The 18,723-nt window shown below is 39.6% G+C and overlaps 1 protein-coding gene across 3 annotated transcripts in view; it reads left to right on the top strand.

The window, feature by feature from the left end:
• The window catches only part of POU2F1 (POU class 2 homeobox 1), a 233,826-nt gene extending 226,938 nt beyond the window's left edge, over positions 1-6,888 (top strand). For all 3 annotated transcript variants that reach the window (XM_072648743.1, XM_072648741.1, XM_072648742.1), the window contains exons 14-16: positions 1,081-1,417; positions 2,366-2,454; positions 6,135-6,888. In XM_072648743.1, the coding sequence (XP_072504844.1) occupies positions 1,081-1,417; positions 2,366-2,454; positions 6,135-6,445 (737 nt within the window). In that variant the 3' untranslated portion in view covers positions 6,446-6,888. The remainder of the gene's footprint in view (positions 1-1,080; positions 1,418-2,365; positions 2,455-6,134) is intronic.
• The last annotated feature ends 11,835 nt before the right edge of the window (positions 6,889-18,723 follow it).

Below are 18,723 nucleotides of genomic sequence, written 5' to 3'. Positions count from 1 at the left end.
TAAAGAAATTTCAGGCTTTGTGATGAAGAAGAACCATTTCAGAAGGGCTAAATTGTTGGGGGAGTTTGTGAGGGGGGGGGGGGGCAGGAGGAGTGTACTATGAGCCTCTTTTTTTAGGGTAGTTGCTCTCATCCTGAGAGGTGATGTTCCATGATGTTCTTTTGTCCCAAAGAAGGAAGCTGATAGTGAGTTTTTCTTTTTCTGTATTTCCTCATTTTCTTTTATGTATTTGGCTTTCATATTAAAGATTCAAAACTGTACTTCTGATGTGTTTTTAAGATTCTTTTCCTAAGATTCTTTTTTGTAGTTGCAGTTAAATCATGCTAGGAGAGAACATAAAGAAATAGGTATAGAGAAAAAGGCCAAGTAAAACATGATTGTTAGTGGCCTAGTTGTGCAGATGATCCCGCTGTCTTTGAGAAAAGCAACTCTTCTGAGATCCTACTTTTAGGCATGTGCCTCCATGGAGTTCAAAGGCACAAAGGTCCAATATAACCAAAATATTCACAGTAACACTTTTTTGTTGTCAAAGAATTGGACATAAAGTATATCGATTTGTGAAATAGCTTAGGCAAATTGTGATGCATGAATAAAATTGAATTTTACTGTACAGTAAAATATGGCAAATATTAAAGAATTCAGAAAAACCTCAAGACGTGTGAACTGATACAAAACAAAGCAGAACCAGGAAAACAATAGACAGTAACTACAAAATATAACTGAAAAGAACCATAAAATGAAACTGAAAGCAGTATGATTATAATGTCCAAGAAGTTCATCCCTGGAGAAGAGTCAAGAAAGTGTGCTTTCCTCCCACATTTCAGAAGTGGAAGAAAGTATGTTGTGCATAGTACAAGCTACTTGGGATGTGTTGTTTTGGCAGAACTATTGTTTTTTTCTTTTCTTGTTTAACGTTTGTTACCAAAAAAAAATCTGAGTGAGGAGATGGGGAGGGGTAAGTGATGTAAAAACAGAAAGCACAATTAGAACTGTATTCATTTTCCCCAGGAAAGCATTTTTCACTTAAGAAGGATTTTCATGTTAAAAGTTTCTAGTTTCTAATCCAGCTCCTCCTTCCAGGCACTACAGAAACCACCTCCAACAACACCGCAACAGTGATTTCAGCAGCACCTCCAGCTTCCTCAGCAGTGACACCCCCATCTATGAGCCCCTCCCCTTCTGCCTCCGCCTCTGAGGCGTCCAGTGCCAGCGAGACCAGCACAACACAGACCACCTCCACCCCTCTGTCCTCCCCTCTTGGGACCGGCCAGGTGATGGTGACAGCATCCGGGCTGCAGACAGCAGCAGCTGCCCTCCAAGGAGCTGCCCAGTTGCCTGCAAATGCTAGTCTGGCTGCAATGGCTGCTGCGGCAGGATTAAGCCCAGGGCTGATGGCACCTTCACAGTTTGCAGCTGGGTAAGGGGCTTACGTGAAAGGAAACAAGGAGGGGATCACATTACTTAGAGCAAAGTCTTTTCACCACTCTTTGTTCTTAATCAAAACGTTTCTGTTTTTAAGGCTTTATAATTAACTCTTCTGTAACCACTCTTTTAAGAAATTCACAATGTCTGAAGTAGATTTAAATAAATTTCACAACACCCCGAAGAGAAGGTGATGATGTACACTTGGAAGTAAAAAGTCAGGAATGACCAGGACCACGAACTGGCATTCATGAACTGATAGTAGCTCTTTGTTTTCTTGACATTGGGTTTCTCTCCAAATATCCGAGCTATGTAGTCAGTCACAGTATACACCCTAAAGTAAAACCTGTCCATGCGGTGGAGTCAGAAAATAAATGTAAACCATCCTGATAGCCACCCAGCCTATTGCTTTTTCTAGTTAGCTACATCAGCTGCTTGTTTCTAAGTCTGAAATGAAGAGGCATTGTAGATTTCCAGCATTTTTTTATGACCTGTTTTGTTATTTCATGTTGTAAAGAGAGAGATTTGTGCAGTTCCCAAATTTTCTATTATCACTATAGGAAATATGACAAGTCTCTTGAAAATTTGTCTTTGGACTTAAGCTTTTTTCCTTTTGAAAAACAAGAGTGCACCTAAATGCTAAGTACACTAAAAAAAAATTTATGATTTGTGTAAATCAATACTGCTCCTCAACAAACAGCTTTGCTTTAGTAAATATGAGGGAGAATAGTGCTGTGGAAGCACTGTTCAGACCTACTGCAGTACAAAGAGAATCCAGTATCACAGGGAGGCTGTGGAAGGCTCCTCAAATTCCATATGCATTTGCCCCAACTGTATTTTCCTCTCTTTTCTCTCTCTATATGGCTAATACTCAGACTGTTGATAGGTTTTACTGGAAAGTAACTCCTTCTTCCTGTCTTTGTTCCCTCCCTTGGAACTCCAGAGGTGCCTTACTCAGTCTTAACCCGGGGACGCTAGGCAGTGCTCTCAGCCCAGCTCTGATGAGCAACAGTACGCTCGCAACCATTCAAGGTCAGTTAATTTTTGCATTGGCCATTGCTTTTGGGGAGTGGGGTGGGGTGGGAGCAGAAGACTGGTGATTATCCATGTTCTTGAGGGAAGAGCACTGATAAAAGCTCTGCAAGATAGGTAGCTGTTATTTGGGAATTCAGGACAGAAAATAATCCTGCCACCACCCCCATATCGGTTAGGGTTAGATGTTGGTGATGTAAGGTAAGTGAGTTGAGAAATCAGAGTTTTATACTGCTTATATTTATGGCTTACTTGTAATCCCACATGAACAGCATGTAAATCATATGAATATGTTTACATTTTCAGTCTTGCAAATTCAAGGATTCTGTAGTTGAGAGATTTCAATATCGTCTTTCACAGAAAATCTTTTTTCTTCTTAATCTAGATTTTTTGTTTCCTCATCAAAGAGCTGTTCCAAATAAAATGTTGAATAATATAGGGGGTTTTGTTTGATTTCTGCAAGGTAGCATCGCCTTGCATGACTGTCACCTTCACAAGTGACAAGTTGGGGAAGACCTGGTAGTGTGACAGATCATCTGAAAAAGATCTGCTGTTCTTAGTGGCCCTCAGAAGGAACCATCTGGCAGCCAAAAGAGCAGGTCTTATTCAAGACTGCATAAAGAGAGGCAGGGAGGTAGTATTCCCATTGTCTTTGCTCCTGTACAGAGCATAGCTAGAGTTGAATATTCAGTTCTGGGTCCTTCATTTTAGGAAAGACTGATAAGGTAAATAGAAGGCATCCCAGAGTATCATGAGAATCTCAGATTGTGCTTTATGAGAACCAGTAAAGGATGACCCTCGCTCTGGAAGGGAAATTGTGTGTGGAGGAGGAGAGACAGGTGAGCTGCTGAGGAAGAAAGATCAGGGTCCCTGACTCTCAAGGATTTGCCAGCTTTCATATGAAAGAGCTAGGAATCCTAGGAGGAGATAGAGGAAAGGCAGATTTCAACTTGGTCTAAGAGAAAACTTTGTGACCATTAGGGCCATCCAGAGTTGTGCAACAAGTATATCACATAGAGAATTGTTTTAAAAGAAAATTTTAACATGCTGGGCTCTGCTCTTTTCATAAGAATTTCCCCCTAAAAGTATAAAGGGCCTGAAGACAGACATATGTCTCCCTAAAGCCTCTGGATATTTGTTAATAAATGCTATGTTTGGGGCCCTTTGCATGATGAGGTTCTTGGAAAGTGTACCTTGCTCTGTTAAAAGCATTACTGACATTCCATGGATGACGCATCCTGGGATTCTTTTTGCTCCAGAGTGAGAGCATGTTGTCAAAACTCTGTTTCATGCTTTCTGAAGGAACACAGCCTATCCAAAAAGAAATAATCTCCTTAGCCCACTGACCTCTGGAGGTGCCCATCACAATTTAGCAAACACTTCTCTAGCTGCTGCTATGTGCAGAGAATCATGCAAGAAGCTCAAGGAAATACCTGGTCCTTGTCTTCAGGGAGCTTACGGTCTAGAAAAGGAATGAGAAACCAACACAGTGACAATGTACAGAGGTTTCTAATAAACACGTTCAAGCATTACAAAACAAAGGGCATATAGTGACCAAAAGCCTAATTGGTTTAGTTACTGTGAAACCTTTGAGATTTAGTTGTTAGATTCCAAAAAAGATACTTAAGTGACAATACTAAATCAGAGAAATGAGCTTTAGTTTTTCCTTTATAGTTAATATGGTTCATGATCAAATTAGAGTTCTTAGCCTTATAAGGCTGACCTTCTATCATTGTTGCTATTGTACTGGCCTTTGAATCTGGAGGCCAGGGTCCAGATCTTGTCTAGACCCTTAATCAGAAGTCCCTTCCAGTACCAAACCTGGGGTCTATGACCTTGAATTGTGGAGTGTGTGACCCAAGCAAATCAGTCAGCCTCTTCAAAGCCTTCACTTCCTTATCTATAGAATGGGGTTAATCCAAGTTTGAATCTCAGACATTCTACTTATGTGGAAGATTTAGGAAAGTCTCTCTGGGCCTTGTCTGAAAAAGGAGGTTGCTGGATTGGGTGATCTCTGAGGTCTCTTCCAAAACCAACTCTCTGATCTTGTCTCCTCGCGTTTTTGTAAGAACCTCTTGTGAAACTTTAAGCTCTGCCTTGCTGTGAGTTATTATTAGATGCAAAACAAGCAATGTGGCAGCAAGAACTAAATTCTGAGACTTCTGAAGCTGCCTTTTGGCATGTGCAGGGATGCTAGCATAATCAGTAAGCTAAGAGGGAAAAAAGGCATGAACCATGGCAAAAAGTATCTCTATTTGCTGATGAGATGATGGTTGTAGAAACACAGCATCAGCATAGAGACCAAATATTAGTAAAGTAATACGGTCCAAAAATCAACAGTATAGCTTTGTAGTAATAACAAACCCAGGAGGAAATAAAACCGAAGATCCATTCAAAATAATCCCAAAATGCATAAAATGTCTAGAGTCACATCCACCAAGACACACTCAAAATTTTTTCATTACAACTAACTCTAGAATAGTATCTTAACTATTTTGCTCTATTATAATTTTGGCAAAATGATATGTAAAATTAATTGTCAAGAGTGGGAAGTCTTTTCATATAGAGAAATTTTTGTTGAAGTAGGAGCTGACCTTTTTAAAATAATCAGCTAACTTCTACTTTAGGGACATTTAGTATACATGTCAGTGACCTTATTCTAGGGTATCAGAGACCTGGGACAAGGTATCTGGGCCAGAGGGCACAAACTTAGTATTTATCCTTAGAGCCCTGGGAGATAGGGGATGGAACCTAGAAGTAGATCTTCACCCCCAGCCCAGGAATCACATGCACAGTCAAACGCCACAGTAGTCTCCACATTACAACTGTACTCTAATGCCATACAATAGAGGACAACCATCCAGTGCTCTCATTTCTATGTTTTGTGTGTGGGGGGGTGTAAATACACACACATACTTATATAAATAGTGAACTAATTTAATTTATGCCAAACCCTTACATAAATTAATTGAACGACCTTTTCTGAGAGAGCTAAAAATTTTTTCTTGGATCAGATCACAGGAAAGGATAATGAAAGAAGGAATGCCCAGGTATACTACACAAAATATTGATGGTGCTTTTCTGATTGCACTAACAACACATGCACTCCCATCCTGACTTCATTGAGGAGTTATACTCCTTTCCTAATTTTGGTCAGTTCACTTAGGGTTACTTAGGTCATCAGTATTTCTTCTAGCCTTCTAGGAAGTAGTCTGCTAGAGTCTTTTCCTTTATAGAAAATAGACAGAAAATTGTGCTTGAGAATATCCTATATTCCTTCTAAGTAAGTAGATATTTCATTTAATTATTGCAGCCTTCAACTTACTTTAGAGCTGGTGAAAACTTTACATAAAATATATTTCATCCTAAAACTAGGAAGTTAAAACTTAGGAAGATAGAATAGATTGTAGTTCCTTGAAAGCTAGTCACCAAGATTCCTAGACTGTTAAGAAACACAACCGTTAGATTGCTTAGAGTTTTCAACTTTGTTAGAATCATTAGCTTCATTTGGGATTTATAAATACATTTTACTTTGTGTGATAAAGTAATAGACTCTGGCATAAGCAGCCTTCATTTCTTTAGCCACAGAAAATGCTAAAAGCACTTTTGTAAACTATTTTCTTTCTGCCTCTTCATATTAACACTCTCATCCCTACCTATATGTGGATTTCATTCTTTAGCTCTTGCATCTGGTGGATCTCTTCCAATAACATCACTGGATGCAACTGGAAACCTGGTATTTGCCAATGCAGGAGGAACTCCTAACATCGTGACTGCCCCACTGTTCCTGAATCCTCAGAACCTATCTCTGCTCACCAGCAACCCAGTCAGCCTGGTCTCTGCAGCTGCAGCCTCCGCAGGGACCTCTGGACCAGTTGCCAGCCTTCATGCCACCTCCACCTCAGCCGAGTCCATCCAAAACTCTCTCTTCACTGTGGCCTCTGCTAGTGGGGCTGCTTCCACCACCACTACTGCCTCTAAGGCACAGTGAGCTGGGCCGAGACGGGCTGCCACCAGCCTTCTTCACTTTGCAGGGTGATTGGCTGCTGGCTGGGTTTAAAACTGAAGATGTGATTGGCTTCCTCTCACCATGTTGCTGAGAACAAGGGAGAGAAGGAAAACAAACAGGAAGGATGGAAAGATGGGACAGACATTTGCCTCATTTTGTAATAAACACTGTCTTTTCAGGATTGCTTCATGGATTGGAGAACTTTCTAACCAAAAATGTAAAAAAGAAAAAAAATCACAAAAAAAATGAAGTAAAGGACTACTTCTCATTTCCAGCAGTCACGGTGACAAGTTAAGGTGGGTTATCATTTCCAACATAGGAAGGGGATTTCTTGTTTGTCTAAATCTCTTTTTCTTTTTTTAAAAAAATCATTTTTATGGGTCTGTTGTACAGGCCACTATGTCATAACAAGGTGTTTATAATCGTATCAATTGTGTTGGGGTTCCTTTCTTAACTGGTACAATGTAGGCAGGCCTGTATTACTGTATCTTTTATTATTATATTATTGTTGTTATTATTATTATTTTTATATCCATATATATACATATGTATATGTGTATATGTATATATAGATAGAGATAGCTATCTGGTTTGGACATGTTTATCTCTTGCTCCTGGATCCTTCTTCAGTGAGCTCCCCTGCTGTGGAGGCAAGGGGAGGGTTTATGTTCTTAACTTTGGGGAATGTTGTTTCTGGTTTCCTCATCCTTGATGACTCTTACAGAGGTGCTAGAAAATAATTTTCTTTGGTCACTTATGCAAGAGGCTTGATGCAGAAGCTGAAGGAGGGCAGTGTGTGCAAACGCCCCACATCAGGTGGTGCCTTTAGAGCACTTTTGTGTGGGAAGACATTCCTGCTGAGCTGTAGCTCTCATTCACCCCAAAACACTGACTAACCCACCCTCAGGCCCAGAAACCAGGTGCCCTTGTGCTCTCTCTTACTTTGCATGGAAGACATGGATGTGTTGCAGAACAATGACTACTACAGACCCTGACTCGGTGGTTTTCCTCCACTCTTATTTCATGAAAATGTTATTTAATTTGGTGGAGGATACCTATATCATGATATTCAGGTTTCTCTCACCCAACTTAACTTACTTGGCAAAGTTCAAATCAACTTACTAAAGTAATGACAGACTTTCTCCTATGTATTTTTTTCTTTGAAGAAATTATATTGGATGGTTGTCCACTGATTTATTTTTTTTCTCCCGAGAAGGGCTTTGAAAACATAGACTTTCCCTCCTGCTAGGCTTTTTCATCAAATGGCTTCTTAAACATCTCTTACCACCACCCTAGTGGTACTCTTGACTAAAGGAGGCCTTGCATAACCTGTGAAAGAGAGAGCCATGTTCTGTTACCAGATGCAGGGACTTTGCACACACCTGAAGGATCTTTGTGGTTTGTTAGTGTTGCTGCGGCTCCTGGGCATCTCTTCTCAGACTGCAGGCAGCTTCTGAAGTTGTTTTCAGGGTCGTTTCTAGCCCTTGTAAATGAGCCAGTTGAAAAGGAAAAGTTCATGAAGATGGATGAGGAGGGATGAGGGGTAATTCAGAGGCTAGATCTGTTGTTTTGTTTTGTATTTCTTTCCTTTAATATGCCATTAGAGTATCTGAACCAAAAAATGTCCAAAAAGAGACTGGATTGCTGCAATGCAGGTCACCCCAAGCTTACCCCAACCCATTGGAGCTAAAGGTTTCCTTCCATTTTGTGTCTGTGTGTGCTTGCTTTCATCTTGGGTGAGCCCAAGAATGCACTTTGGGGGTGGGGTGGGGTGCTAGGGGTTCAGAAAACGCTTGCACGCAGTTTTCTTTCAAATAACTCTTCAGTTTTGCTTAGGTCCATAAGGGATCTAGGACTCTGTGTATTTGTATCTCTCTTTACCTGCGATCAAAAAAAAAAAAAAACAATAATGCAGATGCAAGTGTGCACTGTTATTTGTGATGGAATTCACATGAACACTGAAGTGTCAGAAACCTTTCTCTTCTTTACTCTATTTCTTCTTCCTCTAACTTTTTACTACTTTTTCCCAGAATATTTAATTATGACCCTTACTCCCCTCTTCTTCTCTCTCTTTTTTCCTCCCCAACAAAACCCTTCAAAACTAGTGAACTGCAAGCAGGGAAACTAACCAATGTCCGTCCACCTTTTTTGTGTGTTTTTAATGGGTTTTTTTTTTAAACTAAGCTTGAACCAAAGTCAATTTTTTAGCAAGCTGCTGTACTAACGGACTAGTTTGTATAAGTGCAGTTCAGACACAGTGAGGAGATAGATGCTACTGACAATTTATTTTTCATTTGTCCTTTATTAATTTTATATAAAAGTTGCTGCTTGTTTTTAATCTTTTTTGTTGGTAATTTGTATGATCCTTGGGGCAAACTCTAACTTGATTTATAAATAGTTTTTTTAGTTTGGTGTGTAAATAGAATGGCAGCATAGTTACTAATTTTTCTCCTCTTCCTCCCATTATTCCTCTGATGTGGATAAATTTAATATTCTATTGAGATTTTAACATCTATGGTTTTAGTCTGTGCAGATGTTTTTAGGGCTATGAATACTGTAGTCTCCCACAGTAATAATGGGGCCTCTCCTTTGGGAGTGGCAAAAAGAGGAGGGAAGGATTCAGGGAGGATGGTGCTGAATGCCTCACCATATTGGTTTAGAGGTTATGGCATTAGTTTTCCATAGTTGTTACCAAAGGAGATAAGTCCCCAGGGACTCAAGTCCAGTGAATTAAGAGGATAGAAAAAGTTATGGATTTTTTGCTTTGTATTTGAGTTTCAAAAACACCCTTCTCCCAAATAAGATTTACCAATAGACTTTAATACTGAAGGTGATGCTAAGCTCTAAGTAGCTGGTATAATGGTCTTTTCTCTCCAGCACTCTCTGCCTTCTTTATTCTCATTCGAGATAAAGGGATTGTGCTTTTGATTTAGGGAACCACTAATAAATAACACGGGCCTTCAGCCAGTATGAGAAATCTCTGGTTTTAAAGGACTGTGTATCATTGGCTACAAAATAATTTTTAAAAAATTTCTTCCTCATTTGTTTTAACATGAATTATAAGAGGGAGAGTAGCTTGATAAATAATATATCTAGAACACTAATATAGCTTGTTGAGTGTTTGTTTTTAAATTCCATTTCCTTGTGCATTCACACACACACACACACACACACACTTTCTTAATTTAAAACAAATTAGCTGATCCAGTTTAAACTTTTTCATGTCATTCTTTTTCTTTTTATATTCATTCATTTCTAGAAGTGTTACTGAATTAAATGAAGCATCCCCTAATCTTCATTGCTTTGCCGTTTGTGGAAGTTCTAAGAGTTCAGAGGAGCTGCCTCTGCAGGGATTGAGGCCTGGTCTATTTATCTACTTTCACTCCTAGGAAAATGATTGGAATTAGCTTATTAGGACTCACCTAGTTATTCTTCCTCCCTTCCCTCACTACTTACAAAACTTTCCTTTGAACCCTCACCATTTCACTTGTCCACCACATCTTAAGCTTGTCCCTAGTTCCTACGTGCCCATATCCATCAATATACTTGGATTCTATATTCCATCAAAAGTAAAATTGGATCATGAATTTTATTCACTTCTACTGTCAGTCTAAAAGTGTAACAGAAGGACTCCGAGAAGGGAGAGCTGTGCACAGATAAAGCTTAACAGGACCAGTGTGAAAGAAACTTAAACATAGCAATGTGTGGTCTTAAAACAGGCATGTGAAAACTCAAAAGCAGTACTATCATAAAGATTTTGAAGATTTGGGGTATTATATGAGTTGAAGCTTAGAATAAATAGTATTTTTCTTAACAAATAAGATAAAGATTGCTGAGAAACATGACTTCAGATGGAGAGTCACTTTTTACAATGAAAAATTGTTTCCTGTCCCTTTAATGCCCAAGGCTGATTTAATATATATTTTCTTGAGAGGAAAAAAAATTCTTAATTCCAGAAATTCTCCATCTACCACTGCTACCTGTCAAGATTTTTTTCCCTTAAATTTGTTGTTAAACCCCAGAAATTTCTGTTTTAATCAAGCTCCCACTTTTCATACTGCAGAACTGGAACTTGTTTAGTCATATCCAGTTTCATCCTTTGAAAGTATTTTGACTTCTTAAAACATGAAGGAAAATGAAACGTGACGGAAAATTGGTACTTAGATCCATCTGCTTAGAATTAGAGTTGTTTTTTTGTTTTTTTGTTTAGTGTTGCTTCCTAAAATCCCTGAACGTAAGAGCATAAAGAATGAAAAAGGTCAGAACCCATGTCAGCATGGAAAAGATAGTCCAAGTTATCAGCATTCATGCTTAGTGAAATTCTTTCAAGAAGTCGTTCTCAGCACAGAACTGAGGGAGGAGTGAATTAATAGAAAATATGTAGGCCCTGTAAACACAGTGAATTTGGGTAGTCTTACAGGAAATATTTATGACTGATTTCAGGAAAGCATATCTCTCAGGGTATATTCATTTTCAGTTTTATGGAACAGAGATAGAAATCCCCTTTACATAACATATAAACTCTTTGAATTCGTAAAATTAATATTAGGAATGGGTATCGGACATAGCAGATAATATCATAAAATGCTTGGTTGTTTTGATTTAGCTGAAGGACATAAACAGGTGCCCAACATTCAGATTTTTCTGATAACGGCTGGAAAAGCATGAAATAGCCACCTCTGCCTTCTTCCATAGCCAGCTGAGTGAATCTTTCCAAATATTAAGGCTGATATGTCCAGCACTGACTTTTCTTCACAATACATTTGGTCCCTGACAAAGCACACACAGGGTTGTTTAGTTAGATTTCATGATGTCTTGAATTCATTGAGTGAACAAGCTCTGTAAGTAATGGGAAGAAAATTCAGTGCCATATACATGATGCCCTTAAAATTTGCAGTGATATGAGGGAATAATCATTTTTGAGATTTGTAGCTGGATGAAAAGATCCCAAATTGATAAAAATTGACCATTATCATTGCTTATACTTGTGATATTAGATAACACATGATATACACAGAACAATACATGAAATATAGAAAAGAATGGAAGACCTCTTGACGAACCTTTTCTGGATAAAGGAATTATTTGGGCGATGTTTCCAGTTCAGCTAATTGACTCCAAACTCTTTTTGAAAATCACATGTTTTGAACAGCCCCTAAATCCCTTTGTAATATTTAGATCACTACTTAAGGTGAAGTGTATTTTGATCTGTACACTTTGACCTCAAAGTTAAACCTCATTAAAATGAACTTTTAAGTGACGCTAAATATACTACATTATCCTTCTTTTTAGCCACTAAAGGTGTGATGTAACGGCAGGCCAGGAATTTTATTATGGTCTTCCTATGTTTGATGCTTTTATTGACACAGTTTCTGAAATTAAATTGGTCCTTTATGAAGAGCATTTGTTTGTAGGTTTTTCCCACTCAAACATTCCTCTACTTTTTCAGGAAAATAGTTGTAAGGAAGGGGGAGAAATTATAAAAGTTTTTTTTTTTAAATAATCATTCCTATTTGGGACTGGAACTTTATAAAATAATTAAAAATGAAGCACATCACTTTTTTGTTAAAGTTTACACACACACATACAGAGTTCTAAACAGTCTAAATTAATTGGTTTGATTTCCAATCCTATGTAATTTTTCACTTAAAGGTCATCTTTAATTGGTTTTTAATATGCTGTTCATTTGATATTCAGAATAAAAAATGAACATTTAACTGTTCATATAGATATAAACTATTAATGGTTTGATTCTAAACCATCACTGTTTTATAGTCATGGGATTCTGTTGGTTGAAAGAAAAATTTCCATTTGCTTACTTTACCCCTGAAAGTAGATCTAAAAAAAAATTATCTCTGATATGTGGTACGGTTATACCTATGTGAAATATATAGATGGTAGCATCTTTTAAAATTGCTAATCCTAAGTAGAGAGTGGTTTTTAACTGACATATTTCTAGTGAGATTATCTAGCATAACTGTAAAAATTGGGCCTCATTAATCATTGTTAAAAATAATTTAACAGCTTACTAAAAATAATACATACTTAAGTTTAGTTATGCATACTTACCTTTGGGGGATATCAAAGAGGCAGTGAGCCTCAGGCTATGCTCAAGAAATATGGGTAGCCAGTAATTTCTGCATTTTTAAAAATCTAGACCAAGTTATTCAAGAAAATAGGTTAAAGCCTGGGTCTAAATTTTCCAGAACCACATAATATTAATTCATTTTTTTTAAATTAGGAAATTAAAATTTCCATTGTATATGCTAGTTAAAATTATATTCATTTGTAAAACTTGAAAACATTATTGTAAACTTTTTAAATTCTTAAGCCTAGTAGGAATCATTTCCATTGATAGAAATAATACTGCAGACAGAACTATTTGTGGAGCAAAGTTAAGGACAATTCCCCACCCTTTTCAGCCTCACAGGAACTTTTGTAATTTGTTCTTCCCAAAAGGAAAATCTTAAGTATACAGGGACTTTTCATGCTGTAGCTTTTGGGGTGGGGGGAGTTGTTTTTTGGAGGTGAGGTGAGACAACTATCTGGGAAGGATGAGCAGAAAAGCAGGTAAGGGGAAATCATTAGGAAAAAGAAGCAGTGCTGTCAGGCCCTTCTGGTCTCTGTGAACCACGAAGAACTTTCCAAGACAAATCCTCACTTTAGGAAGAGATCTAAAGAATTAAGTGTGACAGGTTATTCAGAGCCCTCTGAGAGTCAGTCTGTGAAGTGAATGAATTTCTGCTTTATTTCTTTCATCCTGTCAAAGGTCAAACGAACCAAAACATGTAGTGAATTTGTCAAAGGTAGGAAAAGGTGATGAAGGGGGAGAGAAGCGAATCTGAAAATGAATTACCTAAACAGAGATGAGTTCGTACTATATTAATTTAATTGCAACTTAGCTATTTGAGGTAATGTTTGTCTTGACATTTCCAGGAGTAAATAAATGCTAGTCATTTTGCTAACATCTCCCTTAGGTTCAGTCCTGTGAAACCTGGAGATAGACAGAACTTTGTAGAACATTCACTTCCATGGAAAAAGAAAGAATTCACATATTCTTTACCATCCTTTTTCTCACTGTTCAGTCCTAACAAAGGTCAGATACCACGTATCTGCCCTTTGTCTAGATGAAGGCACACAGAATTCCTGTTTCCAATAGAAACTTTAGTGGGCATGGAATAAATCAACGACTGGCTCAGTAGCAGACTTATATTGATCTGGTTCCTTTTGTTAGACAGAAGAGACCCCACTGGACCCACCCTGTGATTTCATCTAGAGGCATTTGGAAAGAGGCATTGCGATTATAAAGCATATACATACACACGTAAGGGAAGGAAAGGCTCACTACCTGTTCTCAGTGCACCGGTGTAGATCAAGATTGCTTTGTAATACATGAGCTGTTGTTTTCCTCTGACTCTCCCTATTCAGGCAGCATCTCGTAACTTCAGTTCCTGTATTTTTGCTCATCATTTGAAGCATTTGATTATCTTGAATGAATCTTCAATTATGACATACTGTAGCTAATTGGAGAATCCCTGATTTCAATGGCCTTGGTTCCCTTTTCTCGACGAATGACAGGACTTACAGGGCTGAGAGGATAATGCTTATGGGTAGCAGCTAGTTTCTGGCACCTTCCTTAAATACCTCAGCATAGCTTAGCATTGTTGCAGAACTGATTTTAAACTGAAAAAATCAGAAAAAGAAGAAATCAAACTTTATAAATAAATAGTGGAGATAATTCTAGCTGTAGAGTTTAGTTGAACTGATGTTTATTATGATTGATAAACATGATTATGCTGTATGTATTTTGGATCCTGTTTAAAGGTTACAACTTTATAGGGTTGGGAGGGGAGGGGAAGGAGAGTTGATTATGTTCAAAGGAAAGTGTTGCTCGTGATTTTTTTTTCTGTCTTGCCAAAGGAAAGTGTCAGTCTTATGATTGGCATTAGGTTGGTGTATCTGTGGCTTTAATCTGCAGCACAGCACAGGGTGGCACGCAGGTTGGCAGAGGGATGGCACAGGTTCAGGGTCCTCAGAGATGCACACACTCGTGGCTCTTTCCCTTTTCACTTTGTCCTTTCTTCCTGCCCCTCCAAATGAATCATTATCTCTGTAAGGATCTAAAGCTTAGGCAACAATGTATGACTAAAGAGAGAGAGAGAGAGAGAGAGAGAGAGAGAGTGAGTGAGTGAGTGAGTGAGTGTGTGTGTGTGTATGTGTGTGGGTGTGGGTGTAAAATGGAAGAATAGGGATATATTGTTTAATTTGAGGAAGGTAGAAACTGAACGAATGGTTGTAGCTTCACCTAAATGGGAAACGGAAAGTAAAACATCCCTTTTATCCCCTTTTGTCCTGGTACTGAATGTAGTGCTTGTAGAACAGATAGGTGGAACATTTTTAAAAACTTTATTTCCTTTTCTAATAGCAGTGCTGATTTTTTCTAGACCAAAAATACAAACAAAAACCCAGACTAAGAAGTGAAAGCTGACCTGCACCTCACAGCTGAGCACACCTGACTAGTGTACCCCAAGCTGTCTTAGTGACAGCATCTTTAAGAGACATAACTTGTTGGGCTGTCAAAGGAGTGATTTTTATTGTAGAAGAAATGTTTTATTGTGGCATTCTCTTGGCATGAGGTATAGGACATTGGAGGGGAAGTAGGATACTTATTTGGGACAAATTAAGGATGTTTTCCATCCTCTCTCCGGTACACCTCATCTGGAATTCCTGAGTTATGTATGTGCCTTGAAAGGCCAGGTTCTAGAGAAAATCCATCTCAGTGTGATTGGAAAGCAAAAGCTATCAACCGGCCATTGTTGGCTCTGCTGTTTTCAAAATGGGCAGATCAGGAAAGCAGAAAAAGCTGCATCTTAGGAAAGCTTTGTTTCTATCTCCCTCCCTCAGCCCACCACTGTCCCCGTTTTTCCCCCTTAGGGACACTTTGTGAATTTTTCCTGGCTTTAGGGAAGGGTTTATTTTGGTTTGGTTCTCTGGCCCAGTGAAGACAAACTATTATTGCTCTGTGTCACAGTGGTGGTCTTGGAATTGCTGGGAAACTGGGTCAAGGGAGAGAATCTTTCTCTTCTTTCCCTGTCATCTAACAACTAGTGAAATAAAACCAGCACAGTGTATTTGAGTTCAGATGACATTCCTCTGTTCTTGCTGCATTTTTTAAAGAAGTAGAATGGTGAAGACTGTGTTGGAAACTATTAGACTGTTCTTCCTCATAGCAGCAGTTTGTTTGGGGAAGTGTTTAGTTGTGTGGTGTGCTATTGAGGCATAACAAGAGGAGAGGCTAAAGAAATGGACTGACTGCTCTGCTGTGACCAAGTGATGGGGTTTCCCTTGAAAGCTTTACTGATTGAGAGACCTACCATTCTGACGTTATGTAAAAGTGGGATTAATGTTGTGTGACTTTGCAGAGAGCTAGCTAGGGTTTGTAGATGATAGGTAATAGGGATTTTGAAGAAATGACTTCTCCAAGGTAAGAGCACTTGAAACAAAAGATGTGGAAAAATAAGGTGTGCTTTACCAAAAATAAATCTGAGGAAGGAAAAGAAACCTGGTGGCAAGGATGGGGATCTGCCCACCTCCTATGGGCACACTATCTCTTTTACCAAAACAGGATACTGTCAGATGTTTCAGATCTCAAAACTGACTTATCTTAAAGAGGACTACAATCTGCTGTAAAGTCCCCCCTTCCCTATTTTTTTTTTCTGTATTTACTTGTATGTCTTGTTTAGAGTTTCTTCAGCTAACTTGGCCATGGCATTTAGTCTCAAGATCTTCACTGGAACATTGTACTGTCAAAAGCCAGGCCATGAAGTGAACATCCCAGCCCTTTAGTTCCTTAGAGTTGGGGTGTCTTTCAGGTGGAAAAGGACAGAGCCAAGGATAGGGCATGATTAACACTTCCTTTTCCTGTCCCCTTGGGGAGTAAAGCTTGAAGGGCGGGAGGGAGGGAAAACGTACACCAGAAATTAAGATGACAGTGTCCATTTGAAAAGGGCCATTGTTTGAGCCAGAAGGACCTGGGCTATGGGCCCCCTTTCTTGGATGAGTAGCAGAAAAGAATAAAGAGGATTGTGCTGACCTAGTTGGGCTTAGGACAGCAAAGGGAGTTTTGAAAGGGGGCCAATGACAGGGTTGAGCGCTAGGTATGTGGTAAGGTATGTAGGTATGTGGCAAGTCTCCCCTCTTCGGGGAAGTGGAGACATGGTCTCCTCATCAAAGCCTGATCTCTGCCTGAGAGGAAAGCAGATTAAGGTACCCACTGAATCTCCTGCTTTTGGAAGAGTGATCCTCCCAGCACTGAAAACCTTTAGGTAGTCCCATTTCCTTCATCTGTGGTAGTGGCAAAAGGAGAGGTGACTCAGGGTGGGCTGATGTCTCACCCAGCACAGAAGCTCTCGTATACCTCATTTCTGACTCGTGACTGAGTATCTAGCTTTAACTTTCTCCAAACCCCACAGAGGTGCCAAGGACACCCTCCCTCCCTGGAGTTCTGCTGAACTCTGGCCTCTAGCATCTTGTCACCTGCAGCCTGGGCTGGGACCGAATGTCGCTGCTTCAAAGCTACTGCAAACTGAGGGCAAATTGCAATCTTGTACCACTTCCTTTGGTCCCTAGGGGTCTTCTCAGCCTGCTTTGGCCTTTAACATCCTCTTTCCCTCCCTCCCCATAGAAAGGGCTGACGAGCCATCTGTGTCTCCAGCACCGCCCCAGCTCTCCCATCCTGCCAGTCCTGCAGAGAGGACACAATGCCTTTTCCCTGTTGGGATGGGGGCTGTCGCCTTCCCTGGGAGGCCTCAGGGGTCCAAAACAGGACATCAAAGACTCCTCCCAGCCGACTGCTGCCTACGCATTCCACTTTTGTTCTTTGACATGACCAAAAAAATCCAAATATTTAATTTTATTATTATTATTAATATTATTGTTATTATTTTTATTTGACAATCTTCTGTCCAACTGGCGCTCTAGAAGCTGCATCCTCAGTCCTTTCACCTTTTCTTTGAATGTACTTTCCCTCTTCTCTGCCCCCCCCCCCCCCCCCCCCCCCCGCCCCCATTGGAGAGAAAAGCTTTGCCAGGTCGCGATACTGCTGCTATAAGCCAGGGGAGGGTGGTTTCTTTGTTTTGTTTTGTTCTTTTAAAAATTTCCAGCCAAAACCAAAGATTTCTTAATGATTGTATAAACTCAAAACAAACAAACCAAAGAAAAGGGGAGTCTTCAGCACTGTTCCGATCTGGGATGCGGTCTGGCATTGGAGGGAGCTGGGTGGGAGGAAGGCAGAGGGACTCCTAACTGGCTCAGAAAAAAACAACCAAAAATCCTTTCCACGGGCTAAGGTTGTTCGGCAGTTTTCCAGGGCAGAGCTGATATAAAGCCAGTTTGCCAGCTTTCTACTCTTGAGGGGAATGTGCTGCTCCCAGTTTCAAAAATAGGCAAAACCCAACAGTATCTGTCCTGCAACAGCCAGGTTTCAGCCACAGAGACCTGGGGAGGCACTGGGGGATGTGGGCAGTCACTGGAGGCCACTGCACATCATGGTGAAGAGGCCAGAGCCCTGGGGCAGACTGGGAGCACTTCTGAGGGCTCATTGGGTTGTGTGTTTTCATTTCTTTACTGCAACTGCTTGAAAGCAGCTGCCCTGTTTGTGAGAAATCATGATGAGAGATGATGAGAGCTTCTCGTTTCTTTGGGTTTTTTTTCTCCCTCTCTCTTTTGCAGCCCTACTGTGCAACTATGCATTGTATTTCTCAACCTTTTGTGCTAGGTAGATGCCTGTGACTTTTTAACTTTGGGGGGTGGGGGGATTGCCAATGAAGGAACTTTTTACATGGATCTTTTTAATCTCAGTTGATTAGGGGTTGGGGGGTGTTTGGTTCTAGGGTCATACAAGCTCTATCCCAAAGCAAAATCCAAATGTTAATAATATTCGCCTGATGCAGATACCAAAGATAATTTCTTTCCTGCAGAACCTTAGACTTGTGTATGAAGTACGACTACCCAGCACTCGCATTAGTCTAACCTCAGTAATTCCAAAGCTTAGATGTATATTTTGGTATATTTCTGGGATATTAAAAAATTTGTCGTTTAAAATTCTTGTTTGTTTCAGTGTAATGCTCTTCAAGTCATAGCATGGAAATAACTGAACTGTCCTATTCTTAGTAGTTTGAAATAATAGTATTTTTGTATGTTTGGGTGTGTCTATGTATGTATTAACATAACAGTTTTCACTGCCTAGGTGTTCATAATAA

The sequence above is a fragment of the Notamacropus eugenii genome, chromosome 2, assembly GCF_028372415.1.
Source record: "Notamacropus eugenii isolate mMacEug1 chromosome 2, mMacEug1.pri_v2, whole genome shotgun sequence".
NCBI lineage: Eukaryota > Metazoa > Chordata > Mammalia > Diprotodontia > Macropodidae > Notamacropus > Notamacropus eugenii.
This window is presented reverse-complemented; position numbering and strand designations above follow the sequence as displayed.